Below are 22812 nucleotides of genomic sequence, written 5' to 3'. Positions count from 1 at the left end.
TTAGCCTTGTAGGTATATTGATACATGTAAGCTGAGCTTACGAAAAATGTTTTTGTTGTTATAAAAAATACTAAATTTCTGCTGAAACACTGCACAAAAACTTTATACACAGTCATTTGGGTGCCACCCCCTCTGACAGTGTCACCCCGTGCAGTCTGCATCCTCTGCACTCCCCTAGGGACACCACTGTGTAACAGAGCACAACAGACGTTAAAGAAGGGAATTCAATTTGCTAGAGTCAAAGCAATGACCGGTCAGAGACTTGAGGAGTACTGAGCTAAATGGTCTGGTAAAAGACAGCAATCTAAAAATGCAAGTAATTATTTGAATTAAACAACAATCGTGAGCCTGACTTAAATACCAGAGACTAAAATATTGATATTGTGATATCTTCTCTTCTTTTATTTTTTCCTATTCTCTTTTCTATCACAGATAAAGATATTTTTAAAGAAAAATTTCCAAATAAATTTACTTAAAGAAATTCAAGAACTAATGAAACACCTACCTAAACAAAGTTCACAAAGGAATAAAACACTTTAGAAAGGAAGGAACTATGCCAGACATTAGTAATGAACCGTATTTCCCATCATCCAGTTCAGAAACCTCTCTCAGCTGACCTCAGCACTGGCTCCCTCCCAGATCTATGATTTTCGAAAAAGTTCATAAACCCAGTTATCCTCCTTTCTGATTTTAAGAAGCCCTGGTGGCACAGTGGTTAAGAGCTTGGCTGCTAACTGAAAGGTCAGTGTCTGAACCCACCAACCACTCCGCAGAAGAAAACTTGGGCAATCTGCTTCCATACAGATTACAGCCTTGGAAATCATATGGGCAGTTTTATTGTGTCCCGTATGGTCGCTATGAGTTGCAGTCGACTCCCTGGCAATGGTTTATGCCAGCTGAGTCTTAAATATCCCCTTAATGTGTACTATGTGTTTTCTTGGGAAAGCAAATATTCGCTTTATTTTTCTACTGGGTGATATCTACGGCCCTGTTTGTACTCCCTCTTCCACCTCTCCCTAGGGGTGGGGTCTTCCTGTAGGAAAGCCTCTCTAGCTTTTCTGATGGAACTAGTTGGCTAATTTTAATTTGAGGTGGGTAGAGGAGGAATACCCTCTTGACCAGAGACGTAAGCCACTTCCCCAAACCAACTGTACCCCTATTAAACTTATGATGGAGCCTCAGCTGGCATCGTGCATCTGCACTCAATCAGTTAAAACCAAGAGGGGTGTGTAGGTGAGTATTCAGCACCCCTAATCCCAACACTCTGCAGTGTGAGAAAGAGCTGACTCATACCCTGAGAAACTGGATGTGAACCACGCCTCCTATTTTACTTTGAAAGGGAAATTTCTAGAACCCAAACAGATTAAGAATTACTTTAAGTTGCTCATTTTATAATTTTTTTTTTTTTAGAGGAAGGAGATACACTACAATTAAACTATAATAACTTAGGAATGAAAAATATTTATTTATTGACTGGACATGCATTATACAGACAGAATGGCACATAAAAGTGAGTAAGAAGGTCAATGTACATACTTGGCTTTCTGCTAGAAGGTTCCCATTGGATTCCAAGGTTTTGAGCCAGGCTCTGCGATAATACTTGTGCCACTGCCATTGGAAGACCATACTGTTTTTCAGAGTTGAAAGTGTGTGGGAAACATTTGAGAGAGTGCACAAAGCTAGTTATTATTTCTTAATTGTTACCACATATCATCTCAGTTCCCTAAGCAGGGCCTCACAGCATCTAAAAATGGAATATACTCTTTATCACTTCTTTCTTGCAACTGGGCCCAAGAAGCTGAAGGCCCCTCTTACTATGTGGCATCTCTCAGAACTTGATGCTCTCACATGGAAACATAAAATACAAGTCCCAAAAGGCTGTGCCCCAATTCAACTCATACTAAGCCAAGAATAAACTCAACTTACTACAAATATATCAAGATAGGTCCCCACTGAATGATGGCTATTGCAATAACCTGGTATTGACCAGCATTTAGAGTTAATGGTTAGGCTTTTTGGCTCCTGTTGACAACTGTTATAAAAAATTTCCTTTAATAAAAATGAAGGTACTGAAAAACCAAACAATGAAATTAAGGAAATACTTGTTTCAGTTGATTCACAGATAGAAGGGTAGAGGATAAAAATTACATAGGGAGAAAAGAAAGATACTAATTGGATATACTTATAGACTCTTTGGTTTAGATGAGTCAAACCTAACAAGGACAGAAGAGCATCATAACTGAAGAAAAAAAGTTATAAGGGAAAAATTAAAAAACTTATAAAAACTTAACTCCCTATCTATAGAGGCCTAAAAATCTCTGGGCCAATCTATGGCTTGCATTTGCCTGGTAAATATGAAAAAGTAGCATTATGGATTGAAATTATACCTTTTTTCTAATACCAAAGACCACTTTGGGTTCTATTTGCTAATATAAACCACTCATGCTATGTTCTCGAAATCAGTATTACTCTGAGCAAGTATGAGAAGGGCAGTAAACTAGGTCATAGGGGAGGAAGAAATCAGATGCAAAGATAAAGCTCTACTTTAAGAAAATTGAAAAAGTTTACCTCATTCACACCAACTCCTCTTGTGTGAGAACAGACACCTCCAAAGTAACTCAGACTGCTTCTCTTATAGTGAAATGTCACACGCCTTAAGAAAAAAAAAAGTGCTCTTAGGAAACCAATGTGGTAACATCATATAAACTCTCCCAAAACATGGGGTAAGTCTACCCTCCTACAATGAACATGCCAAATCCATCCTCCTTCAAAAAATTGAAAATTTTAAATACCTTTTGATTTATGTTGTCAGAACAATTTCAGTGAGCAAACGTTAACTGAGCACCCGCTAAGCCCCACACATTAGGCCAGAAATTGAGGACACAAAGATAAGCAGAAGACAGACCTTGCCCTTTTTCTAGCAGACAATGTCCAGTAGTATAATATTGCTGATTATTGTAAGTTTCCAATTATATACTGAGAGAAGAGAAAGAAAAGAGTAAAGGTAAGATGGAAGGAAGGATGACTCTGGCTGGCTTGATTCTAAGACAGAACCATGACTGGGAAAGGAACGGCTTAGATCAAAAGGAAAATATGGTACCCTTTTTCCTTAGTGATAGAACCTCAACTTTCTTCACTGGTCCATCTAAAAAGACATTCCCTAGACACTCTTGAAGCTGCATGTGGCCATATAACTAAGGTCTAGCCAATAATTTGTCTGTGTAATTGTTGTGCACATCCTTCAGGAAAGCTGTTTTAAGGGAGCTGACTCAGCAGGAAGGGAGTGCCCTTTTATCCTCCTCCCTGCCTGTCATTCCTGCTGCCTGTAAAGACGTGATTGCTGGAGTGCCAGCAGCCATCTTGAGTCATGAGTTGACTGTGAGGATGGAAGGTATGTGCTCTGAAGGCAAAGCTTATGACTATGGAACCACCATTCCAGCACCAGACATTCTACCTCCATGTTTCTTCTATAACAGAGAGAAGAATAACATCAATCTTGTTCAAATCATTGTTTTCCGATGTGTAACTTAACTGATACCATAAAGAGATAAAGGTAAATGCCAAACTAAAGGCCACAATAAAACTTAAACAGATACATACGAGATGAGGTGCACAGCATCAGCATGCTGCTTGATGCGCTGTCGGTACTTGGAGAACTCATGGAGCATCTGCACAGGGTTGGTGGTGATGTCAATGTGATCCTTCTCAGTCCAGGTCTCTACCGCCACTAAGACAACCCTGGTATTGAGCTGCTCCTTGTAAATCTGAGGGTATACAACAGGACAGGTGCAGGAGGAAAACACTGGGTCAAACATTCACGATCAGTGAGTCAGAGTCAGTGGAAGGACAGGAAAGGGGAGGTGAGAGGAGAACATGGGGTCATAATTAGCTCATCAAAGAGAATCTTCTTTCTCTTTTCCAAGAGCATGCATAAGTAGATAAATATCAAAGGGGATTTGGCCTCATGTCACCTACTCTCCCACAAAGTAATTTCAATCCCAAATCAGCACATCTAGTGCCATGGCACCTCACTAGGGGGTAGATTCTAAAGTCAGGGCATAAACGGAAAACAAGATGTAGTAAAATCACGCTTCCAAACCTCATAGGAAGGTACCAGGCTGGAGTCTGATACATTAACTCTGAGTAAGTGTAATACCATTAGCTTTTACTGCAGGATTGGAATGGCTCACTAACTCTTCAGACAAGCATCAAGCAATATGGCTTGCTTGCCTGTGGAGGCTGCGTTATATGAAAAGTAAAAGTAAAATAATACTGGGAGAAAATCACAGATCTGAGGCCAAAAGAGGGAACAGTAGATATCCATCGCCCATCTGACCCTCATCACAGGGTAAAAGCATCCACACCATTAAATTGCAATCTTTTGCTCGCCTTCTCTAGTTTTGGCCACATAGCTAAATAATTCACATAACTAAGCAACTTCAATGAATATTGTCATTTTGTTCTATTTTCAGACTAAGAAAACAATGGATGATCTTTTAAGACACTGAAGAACGAGACTAGCACCATGCCTAAGTCAGTCTGAAGCTAAAATGGCTTCACAGCAAAGAGCAAGTTAAATGCAATGTCTTAAAAATTAGTATTAGTCAGCTTCAGCACCTCATATAGTAATCGAAAATAAAAATTACACTCTGCAAGATGTAATTCTGCTCAATCATGCCAAAATGATTAACACAGACATGCTACCAAGTAAACAGCTTTTGCATGGGAAAAAAAATGTGTCTAATATTCTTTTTTCCATATTCATTTACAGTTTTCTTTTGAGAAGACTGACAAAAAAATTCGAAGAAATTAATGAAATTTATTGTATGAAAGAAAATAAATAAACCAAACCTAAACTGGCTCTAAGAGGTGCAAGCACAACTTAATAAATTACTCTGTGCCCATCCATCCATATTGTATTTATGCTCAGCTCTGCCTACCAGATATTATCTGAGTATTTCTATGATTGGAGGTCTTTGGACTGTTTAGAAGGCAGCTCTTCAGAGAAAATAAATATAATATAGATGATTGTAATTTGTAATTAAAAAGTGTTTTTTCCAGTTAGGAGAGAACATACAATAAAAATCATGTAAAAATTATTTAGTTGAACAAAATAACACTTTAAAATACATAAACAAGTATGTTATGTTTAATTTCTAACTATTTAATATGAATTATTTCTTGAAACGTAATGCATAACATTCATATCTATGGAGTTCCTACCTAAAGCAAGGAAAATACAGAAAATCTTAACCATTATTATCTGCAACTTATAAAATGATGGGGAGATATATCAATATTATAGACTTGAGGAGTTAGAAGCCTTTTTAAGAGATATATCTGCTTCCAATTAGTTTTATTTTGGAACTACACTTAATTCTGTTACCTAGAAACAAAGTCTGAAACATTCTACTTATGGGAACACTAGGAAATAAAATTTTTTTCCTTTAAACATCTTTCTTCTATTAGCTGTATCCTCCAAGCATACCTCCCTTTAATCTATCATTCCTTCTCTGCTAACATTTATTATTTAGGACGATAAATTCAACTGGTTATTATTAACAAGGCTCATTTCCCAAGTGTAATTTATGCTCTTTTTGGTAGCTAATTTTCTACAATGTTTTTGTCCTGCATACACTCGTGACCATCAGATCTAGACATCAGGTAGATACAACGCTAATGTATGTTTGGGATTCTGAGAATGACTCAACAGCCCCTTAAAACTCTGGTAGTACTATTTTTTTTTTCTGCCTATATTGTTCATTTGCTTGCTTGTCGATTTTTTTTTAATGGAAAGTTTATTTGCACAGTATACCAAATAGGATGCAACAAGCACTGTCGTAACAAATGTACGAACATGCAAATCAACATAAAACAGTAATTTAGTTTAAATAAAGGAAATCTCTTTATATGTTATGACAACATACTTCCAAGAAGAATCTTTTTTTCAGTTAATTACACATTTCAATAAAATAAAAGGTAATAGATTAAGTGGAAGTTATTTTATGAATTAACCTTACAAATAAAACTCCTACTCGATTAACCCATGCCAGTGAAACACTACAGACAAAATTTCAAATACGTGCAAACGGAGATGAGAGATTTACTTTTTTGTTTGAAAAGACCGGAAAAAATCGGTTATTACAAATACAGTAGGCAAACTGTTTGACTGACTGATCTAGAACACAGTGCTATATTGAATTTCAGTCTCAAACTGCTAAATGCTCATCATTAGTATGACACATTTTGGTCCATGATGTAGTTTAGTGCCAAGACAGATTCTGATTTGCTACAGAAAACATAGATTACAGTTGTTTTTTGTTTGTTTGTGTGTATGTATATATATATATATGTATTAAAGCCAGGTATATTTCCACGTACAAAGGCAAATTGCTCCCAGGAACAATTTACAGAAAGTAGTCTGAGGTGCATGTTGGTAAGATGCTGGAAGTGTTACCACCAGTTTTTTAAATACAGCGAAACCTGTGAGAGCTGGAACTCCACAGGACTGCCTTGTTTTTTCCAGTCACGAAAGTTTTCTGCCTTTGACAGGTTGGTAGCACTATTCTTTATGAAGCAGACAATCTATAATTTTTAGTCAGAGGAGCTTAAGGATTTTATTTCTTCTTTTGCCCAAGAAAATAACTAAAGTAACAAGCAAGCAAATAGAGATGTAAAACATTCCATTTTGGTAAAAATAAGTTTGAGAAAACCAGGATACTTACAGAATCCACAAGGTTGACCACAGACTTAGCAAAGTTGTTAGTGTGGGCATGAGAAGAGCGATACTTCTTATACTAAACAACAAACAAACAGAAAAAGATAATGCGTCACTGCCCAAACATAATTTAACGGTAATTTCCAAAATTCTGTAAAAGCAGCAATCTCATTGCAAAAGGAGAAATGGGGATTAAAAATAAAGAAATTTAGTTTGTGCCATGTTGGAATAAGATTGTGTTCTTATTTTGCTTCTCTGTTCGGACACAAAACTCTGACTACGGAAAATACCCGCGATAATCTGGGTAACGAACAGGGCCTGTAGAAATCTGTGTAAGAAGCTCTATATCTGAAAAGCGCTTAACGCAGTCTTAATGTCTACAGATGCAATCTTTTTGTTTTCGTTGAAACAAGCTTTCCTAGCTTGTAAAGGTCCTAGAACAAGAAATTTAGTGCCAACCAGACGCCTTCTTTATTCTTCTTTATTTTAAACTCAGATCAAGAAAATGCTTAGGCAGCACTTCACATACTGCCTGTGATACAGAATACATTTGTAGTACATTTGGTATATTCCTCCAGAGGAACACTTGCTCCAAATGAAGCCCTTTGCTTTGACCAATCAATCAGAACAAAAAGGACTGAGCAAACATGCTGATTGTTTTTTTATGATTATTTAAGAAAATAAATAAAAGTAAATTAACAGAGTAATTACAATATTTGGCGGGCTTTTTTTTAGCATGCAGTACTTTGCTCAGTGTCTTTAACAGGACACTTGAAAACCTGAGTCAGCCATAGGAGGATCATGCCCTCTACTGGTGGATGAAGCTATCATTATTTTTTAACAACTCTGAAAGGAAACGGAAATACATACTCAAAAATACCAATCCAGATTTGTGCCACAAGCCTTTGAAAACTGTCTTCAATTATAATCATTAAAATAATGTATCAGGTGTGAATATTCAAAATATTTATACATTGGAAAGCCATGATATTCTTTTTCCTCCTTTGTTCACTTTCATCCTACAAATTTATCAGACCACTTCATTTCATTCTTGCTTTACCCGTGACTATGTTTTTTAAACAAAGACTATATTTTTACACAAATAGTGCGCACCTTCTACGTTTGTTTGCCAACTGCACGCTCCCTGAGTGAGGTAATTTCATAAGCATAATATGCTAATTTTTTTACAGCAGGATGTAAAAAAAATTGGCATAGTGGTGCTTATGAAAATAGCTCGCCGGGGGAGGACACCACGACTGACAAACAAACATAGAAGGCATGCATAATTTACATAAAAATACAGTACATGTTTAATATTTACACATATTTTATTTTTTAAAACACTGAACACATTGACAATACAAGATAAATGTGCAATAAATTAATATTGTGCTATTATTGTGTTGTTGTTGTCGTTGCTAGGTGCCGTTGAGTCGGTTCCGACTCATAGTGACCCTGTGTACTACAGAACGCTATTATTAGCATTCATTAATTCATAACAATTGGTATAATATTTCTATTATTGTTCACATTACTGCTACCACTGAATCACTATCTGACCACAACTGCAGTTTATACTAAATTTCAATGTGTGTATATAACTGAGCCATAAAGCAGCATATTGATCTAAAATTTTCAGGCATTTTACAGTTTTTAAAATTTAGCATAAGGAAGTTGCTGTAAATAGCCTGGTGTTTTAGATTGCCTACCAAAATTCCACAAGCTGAAAAATTTGAAGCTACCTTTAAAATTAAAAGCAAAAAGTCCTGACATTATGAAGCACACAGACACAAAAAGAAAAGGAAGATATCAGCTGCTATCTAATGCAGTGGTTTTACATACCTATGAAAGTGAATTTTATTTTGCTTCTGAACATTAATTTGTCTGATTTTAGAGACTTCTTTTTAAGTTTAAAAATGTTCACATGCTTGTTAGCACTATGACTATATTAACCATAGTATAACAATCATGGCAAGCATAAAGTACAAATTAAAAACAATAAAAAGGTCCTTTTAAAGTCAGTCAAAATGTGAGGGGGTCCTTCATTTATTTCTTATTTGTAATTTCCAAGTCTCTGATTTTCATTTTAGAAAGATCACTGTTTGCTGTGTGATGAGCAAATTACAGGTCAAAAGGAGACCTGTTGGAAACTACTGCACTAGTCCAGGTAAAAGATGATGGAGGCTGGGCAATGGCAGAGAGAAGTGGATGGATTCAAGATACATTACAAAGATAGAGCTCCCGGGCCTTGCTGATCTACTGGATGTAGAAGGTAAGGAAAGAGGAATAAAAGATGACTTTCGGGTTTTGAACTTGAGTAGCTTAGAAGGATGTTGGTACCATTCAAAATGATGAGAAGGCTGGGGAGGAGAAATTTGGAACTGAAGAATTAAGAGTTCTGATTTAGAAATGTTAAGTATTAGATGCCTATTCAATAGTGACGTAGGGATGTCAAGTAAGCAGCTGGATATTTGAGTTTGGAACTCAGAAGGCTAGAGATATAATGTAGGGAGTAGTAAATTTAAAGTTATGATAAAACTTATGACAAAGTTTAAAGACTTGCGAGTGGAAGTGATCACTTAATGAGGTAAGTATGGAAAGAAAAGAGCCCTGAACCAAGCCATGGGACACACAGCAATTCTAGAGTAATTTCAGAGGCCACTTGGGTGGGAGAGTTGTATCACAGAAGCCAAGAGATGAAAGAGGTATCTCAAGACGGAGAGAGTGATCAGCTCTGTCCAATACTGCTGAGAGACCAAGTTAGATAAGGACAGTCAAGTGACCACTAGATTTGGTAACTTAAAGCTTCATCTAATTATACACCTAGGAGTTATTAGGAAATATATAGGTGCTTTTCCTACAACAAATATTCAGTCCTCACAACAACTCTATGAGGTGAGTTTTATCATCCCCATTTTACAAATGTGGAATTTGAAGTCCAGAAAGGACAAATAAGTTACCTAATATCACACAGCTAGAATGCAAACCCTACTCTGAGTTGAGATAGGAGGTAAAGATGTTCAGTTAACAATTCTTTTTTTTTTATTTTTTTATTGTTGTAGTTTAAGTGAAAGTTTACATTTCAAGTTAGTCTCTCCTACAAAAATTTATACATACATTGTTATTGACCTTAATTGCTTTCCCTATACTGTGACAGCACACTCCTCCTTTCCATCCCTGATTTCCCGCGTCCATTCAACCAGCTCCTAACCCTCTCCGCCTTCTCATCTCACCTCCGGACAGAAGCCTCCCATTTAGTCTCATGTATCTACTTGAACTAAGAAGCACACTCTTCATGAGTATTATTTTATGTCCCACAGTCCAATCCAATCTTTGTCTGAAGAGTTGGCCTCGGGAATTGTTCCAGTTCTGCGTTGACAGAGACTCCGGGGACCATGTTTTCTGGGGTTCCTCCAGTCTCAGTCAGACCATTAAGTCTAGTCTTTTTACTACAGTTGGAGTTCTGCACCCCATCTTTCTCCTGCTCCATCAACGACTTTCTGTTGTGTTCCCTGTCAGGGTGGTCATTGGCGGTAGCCGGGCACCATCTTGTTCTTCTGGTCTCAGGCTGATGCAGTCTCTGGTTTATGTGGCCCTTTCTGTCTCTTGGGCTAATACTTTCCTTGTGTCTTTGGTGTTCTTCATACTCCTTTACTCCAGGTGGTTGGGACCAACTGATGCATCTTAGATGGCCACTCACTAGCTTTTAAGACCCCAGATGCCACTCACCAAAGTAGGATGCAGAATATTTTCTTAATAAACTTTGTTATGCCAATTGACCTAGATGTGCCCTGAAAGCATGGTCCCCAGACCCCCACCCCTGCTACTCTGTATTCAGGAAACTTCTTAGCTTTGGTTTAGTCCAGTTGTGCTGACTTCCCCTGTAGTGTGTGCTGTCCTTCCCTTCACCTAAGATAATTCTTGTCTACTATCTAGTTAGTGAATAACTTTCCCCTTCCCTCCCCACCCTGGTAACCATCAAAGAATGTTTTCTTCTGTGTTTAAACCTTTTCTTGAGTTCTGATAATAGTGGTCTTATACAGTATTTGTCCTTCTGTGACTGACTAAATTCACTCGGCATAATGTCCTCCAAATTCCTCCATGTTCTAAGATGTTTCACAGCTTCATCGTTGTTCTTGATCATCGCGTAGTATTCCATTGTGTAAATTTAAGTACTTTGAGCCATGTTCTGATTTACTGCTTCTTGTGGCAATCAACTTCAAAAGCGATCTTTACCTTATATAAAGCATACCTTAAAAAGGATTATTCACAATAAAGAAAAAAAAATTCTTACAAAATGGAACATGTATTATAGGACTAGGAGGATTTAATCAGAGCCCTAGTGGTGCAGTGGTTAAGAGTTTGGCTGCTAACCAAAAGGTCGGCAGTTCAAATCCACCAGCCGCTCCCTGGAAACTCCATGGGGCAGTCCTATTCTGTCCTGTACGGTCGCTATGAGTCAGAATCGACTCAACAGCAGTGGGTTTGGTTTGGGTTAGGATTTAACTTGATGTTAAAGCAAAAGGAAAATAGTTTTGGTTCTATTAGCCCAGATGCAATATTTCTTCAAACAGTAGAAATTTTCTTAGTTCACTTCTTTAGACTTTAGGCATTTTTACGTTTCAACAATAAAGGCTTTCTTTCTTTTTAATTTCTTAACATGTATTCCCTCCAAATTTATCAATACAAACTACAGTTCTTTTTTTCTTGTTTCAAAGACAAATGAACATATCATGCTGAGTTCTAATTCATTTCGATAACAATAAAATGAATTACCAAGATTTTCCATTAAAAATTTTTCTTATTTGATAGACTCTATAAGGTAGCTTTATCACAAACTATGGTATAAGCCATAGAAATTTTTCATATATGAGAACAACATTTTGAGAGGAGTGCTGTTTTATTATTCATAAATAACGACAAGTTATTTAAATATTTACCCTTTATAAGGATTAAAAGATAAATTCAAAGTATATGATGTTTAAAAAATTATCATTTCCTATTTTGTACAGTAACTGAGATCTGTTCTGTCATTAATAGCTTTATGTTATCTTCCTAATATAGCATGGTGGACAAGAGATTTGGAATTGCAAGTCATGTGTTTAAGAACTGATTCTATTGATTACCAGTTATATGTGAATACACTTTGTAAATTCAAAGGCACTGCGCATATCGGATATATTTTTTCCACTACTTCAAAAGTATTTGCATAATGGAAAAGTTAGGCTGTAAAGCCGTAATTTCACAACACAGCACAATGTTAAGGATTGAGAAGTGGTTGGACAAAATCTCAATGTCCCAATGAACATAAATAATTCAGAAGAAAAATTATCTTGGAGTTTCAATCAAATTGATACCCTTCGAAACTCATATTTTAGCCTTCATTATCTAAAATGGCTGCCTCCACTTTTGGTTTTCCTATCCACCAAGGAAGACTTCTTCTAAATTGTATATAATTCTGATAAATTCTGCTCCTTGATACTAACATATCTCAAGCAATATTTAAAGGCTATTGATACAGAAAACAAATCTACATATGCAATAAAGAGTTATTCTGTTGAATAGCTTTATATTGTGCATAACTGAACTGGCACTTGGCAATTAATGGAAAATATTCATTAAATAGAGACTCAAGTAAAATTTTAAATATCTATCAAATCATCTTTTTTTTTAATGTACAGTTTGAAGGGTCTGCTGACTAGAATTTCACATCGTCTTCTTGCCTAAAACACAACCTTAATGTTTGGTCTACTAATCTAATTTTGGTTTCCTTAAAGGGGAAAGAGGACTCAAGGATACTTGCAAAGCAATCTAAATTTTTGTTCCAATCTTTTACAAGTTTCTCACTCATACTTTAAGCATTTTTTAAAGATTCTCATCTTTATAAAGTCTTTCCATAAATACAACTTAGTTTTCATAAAAACAACTACTTTTTGTTTTAGTTTGCATAATTTTTAGTTTAGGGCAATGGTGGTTCAATGGTAGAATGCTAGCCTTCCATGCAAGAGACCTGAGTTCAATTCCCAGCCAGTGGACCTCACGTGGAGCCACCATCCGTCTGTGAGTGGAAGCTTTGGTGTTGCTGTAATGCTGAACAGGTTTCAGCAGAGCTTCCAGACAAAGACAGGCTAGGAAGAAAGGCCTGTCGATCTACTTCTGAAAATCAGCCAAAAAAACCCTATGGATCACAATAGTCCAATCCCATTGTGCACGGGGTCACCATGAGTTGGGGGCCATCCTGATGACAGCTAACTACAGTAACAATTTTTAATTAAATTATATAACTGTGACAAAAATTATAACTGTTTTAAATTGTTTGGGGAGTGTGGCAGTGGAGTGCTGGGGCTGGCTCCCACCAGCTCACAGAGCCAACTGTGAGCATCTTTTCCCACCAGCTCACAGAGCCAATTGTGTGCATCTTTTCCCAAGTCCATATTCAGTGACCTCACTTTGATAGGCTGAAATTAGTCATGGTGGGAGTATTCATACCGTAGGTAACAGCAGACACTATAAATCAGGGCTTTTTTCAGAGAGCTGGAATGTTAAACATTTACCAACATACCACTAGTATTGGGCATAGCAGAGAAGAGCCTACTGACCAAGACTCTTCAGTACATCCTGGGCTTCAGCCAAGACAGTAAGGGAAATGGTTAAGTGGAGTATGTTTAAGAGAGTTACCAATGAAGGGCAATGATTGTTGTCTTTTGAGTGTGACTGAAATGACATATTCAATCACACTGTACTTTAATGGAGCCTTAGTGGTACAGTGATTAAGAGCTACGGCTGTTAACCAAAAGGTTGGTGGTTCAAATCCACCAGCAGCTCCTTGGAAACCCTATGGGGCAGTTCTACTGTGTCCTATAGGGTCACTATGAGTTGGAATCGACTCGATGGCAAAGGTTTGATTTTTGTACTTTAACAGAAGTAACACAAGGTATTCATCTTTCTAACATTTAAAGAAGATAAATCACCAATTTGAAGACATTGTCTTTGGGCATAGCTTTATTATATATGTTTCTCTCTTGTAATTATATTCACTACAAATTATAATAATTAGTAAGAAAAAATGAGATATTGGCAGAACAAAGATGTGGGATAAAATTAGAAAGCAATGACCTAATACATAGATGAAGACAGAGAATAAGAATTTTAAATGAGGACAAGGGAAAGACGCCAAACAAATAGTTAAATCCATTAATTATAGCCATTATTAAATAGAGAGAAAGTTTCAATTTGTGAAAATTCTATACAACATCTAGTGTTTCCAAACACCATAAAATAAATAAAGGCGTTTAATAAAAAAAAAAAAAAAAAGAATCTATATCTATTGGCTTTAACAAGTAGCAAATAATGATTAAATATAAAGTGAAATTTGTTCTTAAGTAAGCTGTTGGGTCTGAAGATCACTATATTCTTACCGTTTTGTGATCATTAACAATCATAAGTTCCAAATATTTCATTTCTTCAAACACACCACGAGATGGCTGTGGTAAACAGAAAATATATGGTCAGAATAGTGGTTGATATAAAAAAATTTCTGATGCTTATTATTAAATTGCAGATTGACTTCAAATCTCAGAAGAACTCTCTGCTGCCTACTTAATAAACATTCTGGAAGAAACAAAGTCAGGAAGCGAAGCATCTACTTATGACCTGATCAAAGAGGTGCCCAGAGGAATCAAAGAAAGTAACCATAAAGTGTAGGTAAACACTCCAATATGGATGAAATTTGAGTGTTTACCTACACTTTATGGTTACTTTGGTGAGATTCAATGATATTAATGAGATTTAATGATCAGTATGGTTAAGTAAACATCAAGATAGGCAACAGCCCATCTTGATTTTATACGTAAAAATATTCTAGGGGAAAATGTACAGTATAATTTTGTTAAAATAAATAAACCTCAATTTCTTTGGCATTAAGATGTGATTTAAGAAACTCCTATCTACTTAAAACTCCAAAGATAATATACTTAAAACTTGTTTAATAAGAACAGCATAAATTATAATTACCTACAGGTTCATCTGAAATAGGTATCAATGTAGTCAAACAAAACTAATTTGCTGGATTTAAATAATAATAATAATATATCAAATCTTAACCACAAACTTCTCAAAGGAACAAACAATTATTATATTCTGGCACTTCTAAATTTTAATTACTACTAGATAGTCTTTTAAGAGTAAGGGCTAAGTTTTTAGCCCTTATTTGGGCTTTTATTTTTTAAGTTGGAAAATTGATAATGGTGGCTCTTTGTTTTGTATCTACATGGTCATTGATCAGTTTATATTGGATAGAGGTGCATAGTAGTGAAAGACTGGCCTACATCCATACATATAGTTATATACACACACACACACACACATTCATACATATAGTTATATATAGTTATATATGCATGTATATATATACTGTGTAACTTATATATTATATATATAAAACTTATTATAGATTTATATAGAACATACATATACCTTATTACTACTATATAAGCTTATTATTACCTATATAAAACTTATTATCAACTGCATCTTCAAAGGTTAAAAAAAAAGAAATCTCTAAGTTAAAAAAAGAAAAAAAAGATATCCAAAATCACCATAATACCGAGACAGGCTCATAAAATCAAGGATGAGTTATACTGGAACTAACTTTTCAGTGGCTGGTGGTCTAATTTTCCACAGAAAATACATCCAGCAAAACATCATCTAAAATGTGCAATTTCCACTATAATTACTCATTAAGTTATCCAGTAAATTACCATGTAATCTATAAGCTATGGAATTAATTCTCGGTTACATAGCATTCACTATATAATTACTAAACAGTCTTCATCATTACAACTTTCTAATCTATTATGAAAAACACTAGGAACATAATTTCACTTACAAAGCCCCTATACATTTATCAATACATGTGAGGTATACAACAGTTGTTGATTCTATGAATTCATGATTTTTTATTTAGTAACTGTCATATCACTAATGGTCAAATAGATTCACTCTATTCTGAAAAACACATTCAGCTTCAAAGTTTTGTATAATGGAATTAATTTGAAAGAAATACAAATAAACATAATTATTCAACATCTGAAAACCTAACTCCTTCCTCCACTTTTTTGTTAGGAGGAACATTTTATACGATGTTATATAAACCATATCGCCCAAAAAAACTTCTGTACTTTTAATAGAAAAAAAAAGAATTGCAATTTTTATAAGAAAACACTTTGAAAATGGACCTAAAATGATACGTTCTTTATATGACATCAGGGTTCACAGAATACTGTAATCAGTTTGAATAATTATTAGGGAGAGATGAAAAAAAAAGTAGTGTGCCTATAAGGTACAGCTTAAACTCAACTAAGAGATCATGGGAGCTCTGCTGGTGCAGTTGTTAAGTGCTTGGCTTCTAACTAAAATGTCAGTGGTTCAAACTCACCAGCCACTCCACAGGAGACAGACGTGGCACCCTGCTTCCATAAAGATTTACAACCTTGAAAACCTTACGAGGCAGTTTTAACTCTGTCCTCTATAGTCAATATGAGCTGGAATTGACTCAATGGCAATGAGTTAAGTTTTTGGTTTAAAAGATCATAATCAGAAGGTTTTTTGTTTGTTTGTTTGTTGCTTTTGTTTTTCAAGAGGAAGTTCCCCAAATCTAAATTGTTTTAGACACACTCAGGTACTGTGTAATGCGAAGCCCACAATTCAACTGAAAAAAATAAACCCGCCCTATGGCTCAGTACTACACTCACATTCACTGCTCTCTTTCTTCTCCTTCTCAGCCACTGCAATTGAGATAAAAAGGGCCACCGGTCACTACTTTCCACACCTGTGCAAAAGGAAAGCAAATGCCAAAATTTATATTTGACTGCTTTTCAGTGAGAGTAAGTTTTTTGAATATGATATGAAAGAATAGTGGCATTGATAATATGTGTCACCTCAAAATCAAGATAACTTTAGGTGAGAAAAGTACACTGATTTTTAAATATTTCACAGTTTCGTGGTCACAAAGACAGCTGAAACATGTAATTTTCTTCCATACATCATGAAAAGCGTATGAGCTGTTCAAATTCATTAGCATATGTGTATTTGACCTACAACCACATGACACTCACTATCTGAAACTTTGAAGACAAGTCTGCTATGCTTAATTCATTTTATAATTAAAAATAAATTAAGGCATAAGTTTTTGGATAAATTATTAAACGGGTTTTGCATTAAAATATAGAAATGATATCACATACTCAAACAATCCAAAAGAAGCTTCTGCCAATATTAGCATCTAAGATGCCTCAGAATCAGAGAATAAGAGGGAGACAATACAAGTTGGCTAAACAGCAGCAAACTGCCAGTGAAATTTAAGGATGAACCTTACTAAACCACTCTGGTTCTCAATGAGCTTTACTCCTGGGCTTCATATTTTGGTCTTCCCATTGCTGCCCACCCACACTGCTCACCCCAGGTCTTGGACCACTTCCACTGACCATTAAGCCTGCATGTCTACTGAGTTCTACCAAGTCACAACTCCTACAACAGCTGTTTTAATTAAAACTTACTGAGATTCTTCTTTTGCTTAGAATATTGTCCCGCCAAAGTTTTCTGGATTATATGTGGTCGACCTGTGCTTTTCTGAAACAAAAAAATTATAGTAAATTAAAAAGCAAGATGTGAGCAAGCTTTTATGGAACAGTATTAAAACCTTCTCGAAGGTTATTCTCCTAAAATGAGAATATTCATATGATAATTATCTAACAAAACAAGAAAAGTATATATCTTATTGAAACTTTTATTTTAAGTAAAAGACTATCTTCTAACTGCTCCAGTTTAGATGATGATCATAGTTTCATTAGCTAATCTTAAACCTTAGCTTTCTTAAAAGCCATGAATAGGAAATTCACAAGAAAGGACCACAATCGGTCACTGATTATATGAAAAACTGCTGAACATTCTAATACTGCTTCAAAATGCAAATAAAAAGAAAACCAATGAGATATCAAGTTTTCCCTCGATTTAGCAAAGATTTAACAACTATGATATCCACAGTTAATTATGGCTGCAAAGCACAAAGTGCTTTCACACATTGCTGGTGGGAATAAACTGGTAGTACAGTTTCCAAGAAAAATATAGCAATATTTATCAATAACCTTGAAAATATCCATATCTTTCTGGAATATGAATTAGAAATTTCACTTTTAGGAATCTATTCTTACCAATACTATTACTATTAGCTACCATTACTGAGTGCAAAGTACGTGCCAAGAACTGCTAATGTATACACTACCCAATTTAATCCTTGCGAGAACACCGTATAGTGTATATTTTATCACCATTTTACAAATATCTTGAGACTCAGAGAGATACATTGTTGAACTAAGATTATATTACAAAATAATGATCCAATTAATTTTTAATGGAAATATATCATTGAAAAATTTAAATAATATACACTGAATGGTGAAAAGAGGTTATCTCTGAAGAATGGTATGATGGCTAATTATTATACAGTTATTTGCTTATTTTGCTTTTCCTGCCAAGTGTTTGTTTTATAATTATAAAGTTACTTATTAAAAAGAGCCTTCTTAATATTTTACATAAAAGACTTACAATAATTACGAATTTTGCTCTTCATTACTTGAGAGATAACATGAATTTTCATTAGAAATATTCCATCCATATTACTTGATTTATTTTAAGGCATATTACAATTAAATATCCAGACTTAAAATCAAAAATCACAATTTAATTGCAGTAAGCTCTTAATTCTGATAACAAACAGGTAAAAAGATATCGAGATTAATGAGATACCAACTATTCAGTAAACCGCATAAAAACAAAGAGCTTAACATATAGATGTTGGATCAGCAACAGAATTTTTAGAATGACTCATTTAGTTTCAAGTGCTGTTTCTTTTCCTCCATTCACGGTGAGGATGAGAACAAGCAGTTATATAAAGGAAGGGTAGGCAATAAGAAGGAAAGCAAAAAAGAAAAGATAACAAACAAGTAAAAAGCAGCCCTTGAACAATATTAGAGGTACAATAATGAGAAACCAGTGCTTTAAACATTATAATAGCAGTTTCTGTCTTTATCTGACAGTTTATTAGACACCGTCTCATACATTTATTTGTTCAACAAAGCTACAAAACTGCCCTGTGAGATATGTATTGAAAATTTATCATCTCATTTTTCACATTTAAAAAACACTAAGGCTTAGAGAGTTGTGTTTTTGGGGGTTTTGTTTTTTGTTTTCTTTTCTTTTTACCTTTTTTGTTTTTTAAGGGAAACAGGGCCATTAACCACAGGCAGAAATCAAAATCAGAATTTTTGCTAAATGAGTCAAGTAATTTTGTTGTACACAGGTTATCTACCTACCACTGGCATAAGGGGAAATAATATTTTACTTCATCCAAAGGTCCAGACGGAGGTTTTTTCATTATCTGTTTTTTTTTTTTTAATAGTTCCTAGCTGAACAACAGTTCAGATTTATTCAAACACTAGCCATTTAAAATGTAACATCTTTTCTGCCTCAAATTTGGAATTTACCCCCACATTCACTGTCACAACCAAGAAAACAAATATGTCTCTGTTCAACTGTTATTGTCAGTGGCCTAGAGGACTATCATTACCTGTCTCAAAATGTATTTTATCCAAATGTGAAATCGCTAAAGACAAAAAAATGTTTTCTGCTCCCCATTTAAATGGCAACATTCTGACTCTATCACTCTCAAAATATTCGTTTTACATTGGCAGTTCTTTTCACTAATCTGACCCCCCTCCTGTACTTCTCTGCCTTCATCTCCTAAATTCTCCCCCTTGTTCACTCCTCTCCAACCTAGTCAGGCTCTTCAGAGTTCCTAGAACACACTAGGCACACTAACCCTCAGGGCCTTTGCATTTGCTCTTCTCCTAAAATGTTCTTCCAGCTCCCTAATTTCCTTAGGGTCTTTATTCAGAACTTAACTTCACTTTGTGGCCTTTCTTGGACAGTCAATATAAAAGCTTAACTCTCCCCTCCACCCTCTTGGCTTTATTTTTTCTCTTTAGTATGTATCACTATTTCACCTACCATATATATTTACTTACTCTTCTTGTTTATTGCTATCTGCCCCTATAGACTTTAAGCTCTGTGAGATTCAGGTTCTATATCTGTTTTGTTCACCACAGTCTCCCTAGCACCTAGAAAAATATCCAGCATGTAGGAGGCCCTCAATACACTATTTGATGAATATACATCAAAATTTAAATTTGCTGTATGATTTCTTATATAGGTGGCTGGCCAGTACAGGATTCAAAACTTTATTTTCCTCCCTATCTCTAGAGAAACCTAAATATTATACCATGTAATCATAGTTCAACCCACAAGTTTCTCCACTGGAGATTCTAAGGCTCACAAAAGTTATCTAATGAAGACAATAAGAATAAAAGCTAGTTGGTCGCCATGAGTCAGAATGGACTCCATGGCAACTGGTTGTTATTTTTTTTTTTAGGAGAAGAATTTGGTCAGTACAAAACAAAATGTCCCTTCTCTCCGTAGATTAAACGAACACTTGTCTTAGCTTCAGAAAACCTAGGTTTGATGCCTCTTATCATCCCTCACTGGTATGTGGCCTGGGATGAGTAATTTAAGCTTCCAAACTCATGGTGTCATTCTAAGTTTGAAATAAGGCAGTACATACAACACACTTCAAAATATATACTATTTTCTCTTTACTACTCAAAGGCAAGGATGCTGACAGAGTACAGAACCATAAGAATACTGATGGCATGGCCAGACTTACTTCATCATGAAGCAGCTCCAGTGGTTCTATCATATACATAAAGGTATTGTCTTCAAACATGCCACTATAATACAAGAAACCACACCAGGGAGAATTAGCAAGTACAGAAAATGGCAAGAAATAGTCAGCAAGTTAGCTTTACTACTGTAGCTTTGAAAATAAATTGCCTGAACAAATACCTTTATACTGCCCAAATCAAATCCACATATCTGTATGTAGGGAACCCCACTGTGGTCTCCACACCCTACTAGACACCATTCAGGCTACAAAAAGTGAAAAAGTGAACACCAAGAGCAGATATATTATAACTGATATACTTTTTTTTTTAACTAAATGGACAGGTGAGAAGACTGATCTGGGATAGTACTGTACATGCAGTTCCAGTATCTCAAGTTACTATTTCAGCACAATGTATGACTAGCACGAATATGCAAACCCAATATCATCTATAAGAACATAGAAAGGTTGTACATACATGAGGATAATCTAAAACCATTAGGTTCTGAAGGGGCAAACAGAAGTATGCTGTGGATTTCCATCAAGCAGTATGGTACAAATCACACTGAATTTTGACAGATTCAGAATTTTTTATAAAACGTGAAAAGATTTTCAAGATCCTCTTCCATGACATGGTCAAAACAAGATCTTGACATGAAGTACTACTGTGTTCCAGACTAAAAAGTGCCTAGGGACAGCCTTTTCAGATTCTGCCTCAGAGAAGATGCATGACCCTGACTCCCTTGCCTAGCTAACTCCTACTTATCCTCAGGTCTAATCTGAGTGGTATATCCTCAGGAATACACCACCAGGAAACCTTCCTAGACTAGGTTTGGCCACCCCATAAGCTCCTGTCCTTCTCCTTCACAGCACCGACCAAAATGGTAATTAAATATTAATCTGTGTAATCATTTGTTTAAGGAGCCCTGGCGGCACAACGGTTAAGCACTTGGCTGCTAACCGGAAGGTTGGCGGTATGAACCCACCCAGTGGCTCTGCAGGAAGAAGACTTGGAGATATGCTCCCATAAAAATTACAGCCTAGAAAACCCTGTGGGGCAGTTCTACTCTGTCACATGGAGTCACTATGACTCAAAATTGACACGATGGCACCTAACAACAACAACAATCACTTGTGTAATCTCTGAATCTCCTGCAAACTTTAAGTGTTAAGAGGACAGAGACTTTGCCTCCCTCTTCACCCTTGACAAGATGGATTGACACAGTGGCTGCAACAACTGGCTCAAATATAGCAACGATTGTTGAGGATGGTGCAGGACTGGCAGTGTTCTGTTCTATTGTACATAGGGTCACTACGAGTCGGAACCGACTCGGCAACACCTAACAACATTATTTCATCACTGTACACCCAGTCCCTAATATGGGACTGGCACAGACGAGTCACTCAATAAACATCTGTGAAAGAAAAAAATGGAAAGGGTGACTGGATGAAAGCAAGTATGAAGGGTTTAGGGACCTAATGAGATTCCACATACTGAAGTCCATTGCAGGTCGACAGAGCTGCCTTGGAGTCCTTGATGCCTCTGATGCTTCCATGGTAGTAACAGTGCTCTCCACCCTACAAAAAGAAGGTGGTTTTAATTGGTTAATTATGTTTTATGCAACATGATTCACTCTTTGGATGCTTCTATAAAGCAAAAAGAAATGCAAGGATGGGAATATGCACTGTGGATGAACAGTCCTAGGAACTCCTGCTGGTTGATGAAGTCTTAAAGAGGACTACGCAATTACTCACCTTTTCTATAATGAGCAAGTGTGTGTTAAATTTAATAAGGAGAAAAGGTTTTAAGGGAATAAGACAGTGATGTAACTGGTAAAACTTGTATATATTTTTTAAGCATGTAAGGAAGTAGATACTTCCCAGATATTGTTATGGAATAAGATCCTTTACTGAGCAGAGACCCCCCAACATCGTTTTTTATAATCATTTTTGATGGAAAATTATATAAAACCTTACTATTTGCTTTTCGGCTTTTGAAATTATTTGTTATAGAAATAGTATATAAAACATAGATTTGAAAGTCAAATAGTAGCATGAGGCCTATTTTTAAAAAACACAGCAATTTCCTTTCCCTCTCCCTCCCTACCTCTGAGACAATCATTTTTAATTCTCTTAACTGTTTCTTCTGGTGTTTACCTATATATTTCAGAATGAAATATTTATACTGCTATGTGTTGATTTATTCAGTTTTAGAAATTATCTCCCTAATATGCAATCTTGAAAACCTCTCTGGCCCCAAATACATTCTAATACATATCAACATTTTTTGGTTAAATCAGTATTTAGTGTATATTATGAC

The 22812-nt window shown here is 35.7% G+C and overlaps 1 protein-coding gene across 1 annotated transcript in view; it reads right to left on the bottom strand.

Moving 5' to 3' along the window:
• The window catches only part of ADAM23 (ADAM metallopeptidase domain 23), a 171410-nt gene that overhangs the window by 50798 nt on the left and 97800 nt on the right, over positions 1-22812 (bottom strand). Inside the window, exons 5-13 of the mRNA XM_004378270.2 lie at positions 21988-22070; positions 20496-20559; positions 17275-17347; positions 16471-16547; positions 14137-14202; positions 6726-6797; positions 3601-3764; positions 2569-2653; positions 1537-1627 (exon numbers count right to left, since the gene is read on the bottom strand). Of these exons, the coding sequence (XP_004378327.1) occupies positions 1537-1627; positions 2569-2653; positions 3601-3764; positions 6726-6797; positions 14137-14202; positions 16471-16547; positions 17275-17347; positions 20496-20559; positions 21988-22070 (775 nt within the window). The remainder of the gene's footprint in view (positions 1-1536; positions 1628-2568; positions 2654-3600; positions 3765-6725; positions 6798-14136; positions 14203-16470; positions 16548-17274; positions 17348-20495; positions 20560-21987; positions 22071-22812) is intronic.

This window comes from Trichechus manatus, unplaced genomic scaffold (assembly GCF_000243295.1).
Source record: "Trichechus manatus latirostris isolate Lorelei unplaced genomic scaffold, TriManLat1.0 scaffold00056, whole genome shotgun sequence".
NCBI classification, from domain to species: Eukaryota; Metazoa; Chordata; class Mammalia; order Sirenia; family Trichechidae; genus Trichechus; species Trichechus manatus.
Note: the sequence above shows the minus strand (reverse complement) of the source record. Positions and strands in the feature narration are given on the sequence as shown.